The sequence below is a fragment of the Sphaeroforma arctica genome, assembly GCF_001186125.1.
Source record: "Sphaeroforma arctica JP610 unplaced genomic scaffold supercont1.102, whole genome shotgun sequence".
NCBI classification, from domain to species: Eukaryota; class Ichthyosporea; order Ichthyophonida; genus Sphaeroforma; species Sphaeroforma arctica.
Window position 1 is genome coordinate 49,091 of NW_014040456.1, and position 985 is coordinate 50,075.

The 985-nt window shown below is 45.3% G+C and overlaps 1 protein-coding gene across 2 annotated transcripts in view; it reads left to right on the forward strand.

Moving 5' to 3' along the window:
• Positions 1 to 685, forward strand: part of SARC_02307 — a gene marked incomplete at both ends in the record, with an annotated part of 3,770 nt that extends 3,085 nt beyond the window's left edge. For both annotated transcript variants that reach the window (XM_014303933.1, XM_014303932.1), the window contains one exon: positions 572 to 685. In XM_014303933.1, the coding sequence (XP_014159408.1) occupies positions 572 to 685 (114 nt within the window). The remainder of the gene's footprint in view (positions 1 to 571) is intronic.
• Between the last annotated feature and the right edge of the window lie 300 nt (positions 686 to 985).

Consider the following 985-nt stretch of genomic DNA (forward strand, 5'->3'; position numbering starts at 1 on the left):
AAGAGGTGTGTGAACACGACCATAGTATACACACGACCATAGTAGTAGTAGGAGACTATTGTTGATGGGAAGTCAAGAGGTGTGTGGACACGAGCATAGTAGTAGTAGTAGTAGTAAGAGACTATTGTTGATGGGAAGTTAAGAGGTGTGTGGACACGACCATAGTAGTAGTAGTAGTAGTAAGGGACTGTTGTTGATGGGAAGTCAAGAGGTGTGTGGACACAAGCTTAGTATACACACGAGCATAGTAGTAGTAGTAGTTGGAGACTATTGTTGATGGGAAGTCAAGAGGTGTGTGTGTACAGGAGCAGCGTAGTAGGAGGCAATTGCTTGAAGCAGGTAGACAGACATGTTCATAACCAATCGCCTGTCTCCCACACTCGTACTTGCACTGGGAGTTCCTCGTCAATTGGACATTACCAATCTAACCCTATCAGATCTAATATATTACCCTAACGCAAGCTTCATGATGGTATCTGGGTCCGAAATACCACCTGTCCGTCCATTCATAAACTGATACCACACATACTATTCTCCGCTGGCTGTGACATGGTTCCGAATCTTTATGCAGGCACCCACCGACCCTAGACTGACTGTGGATGTGGCCGATACCTACTATGTACTCAACCCCGAAGGGGACCTCCAGAACACCGAGAAGACCTTTGCCAACGACTTCCAGAGGTGAGTGCTCGGTAATAGATGTGCGTTTGTAGTAATGATATAAGCACTCAGAGGTAATTTTATATTTAATAAATTTCTTTTGTTTGTTTATTTATTGATTGGTGGCCTGTAGTAGCTGCATGAGGCTGGTTCTCGTAATACACACCCACGTAGGGGACAAACGCTCGCAGTGCGTCTAAGACATGGGCCGACCCAAGCACGGTTGAACATAATATATCTCCACACACCAGTAGTAATACCTGAGCCATGTATGCATACCTCCAGTTCAGTGTAGAGTGCCATGCGTTATTTATGTGGCCGATAC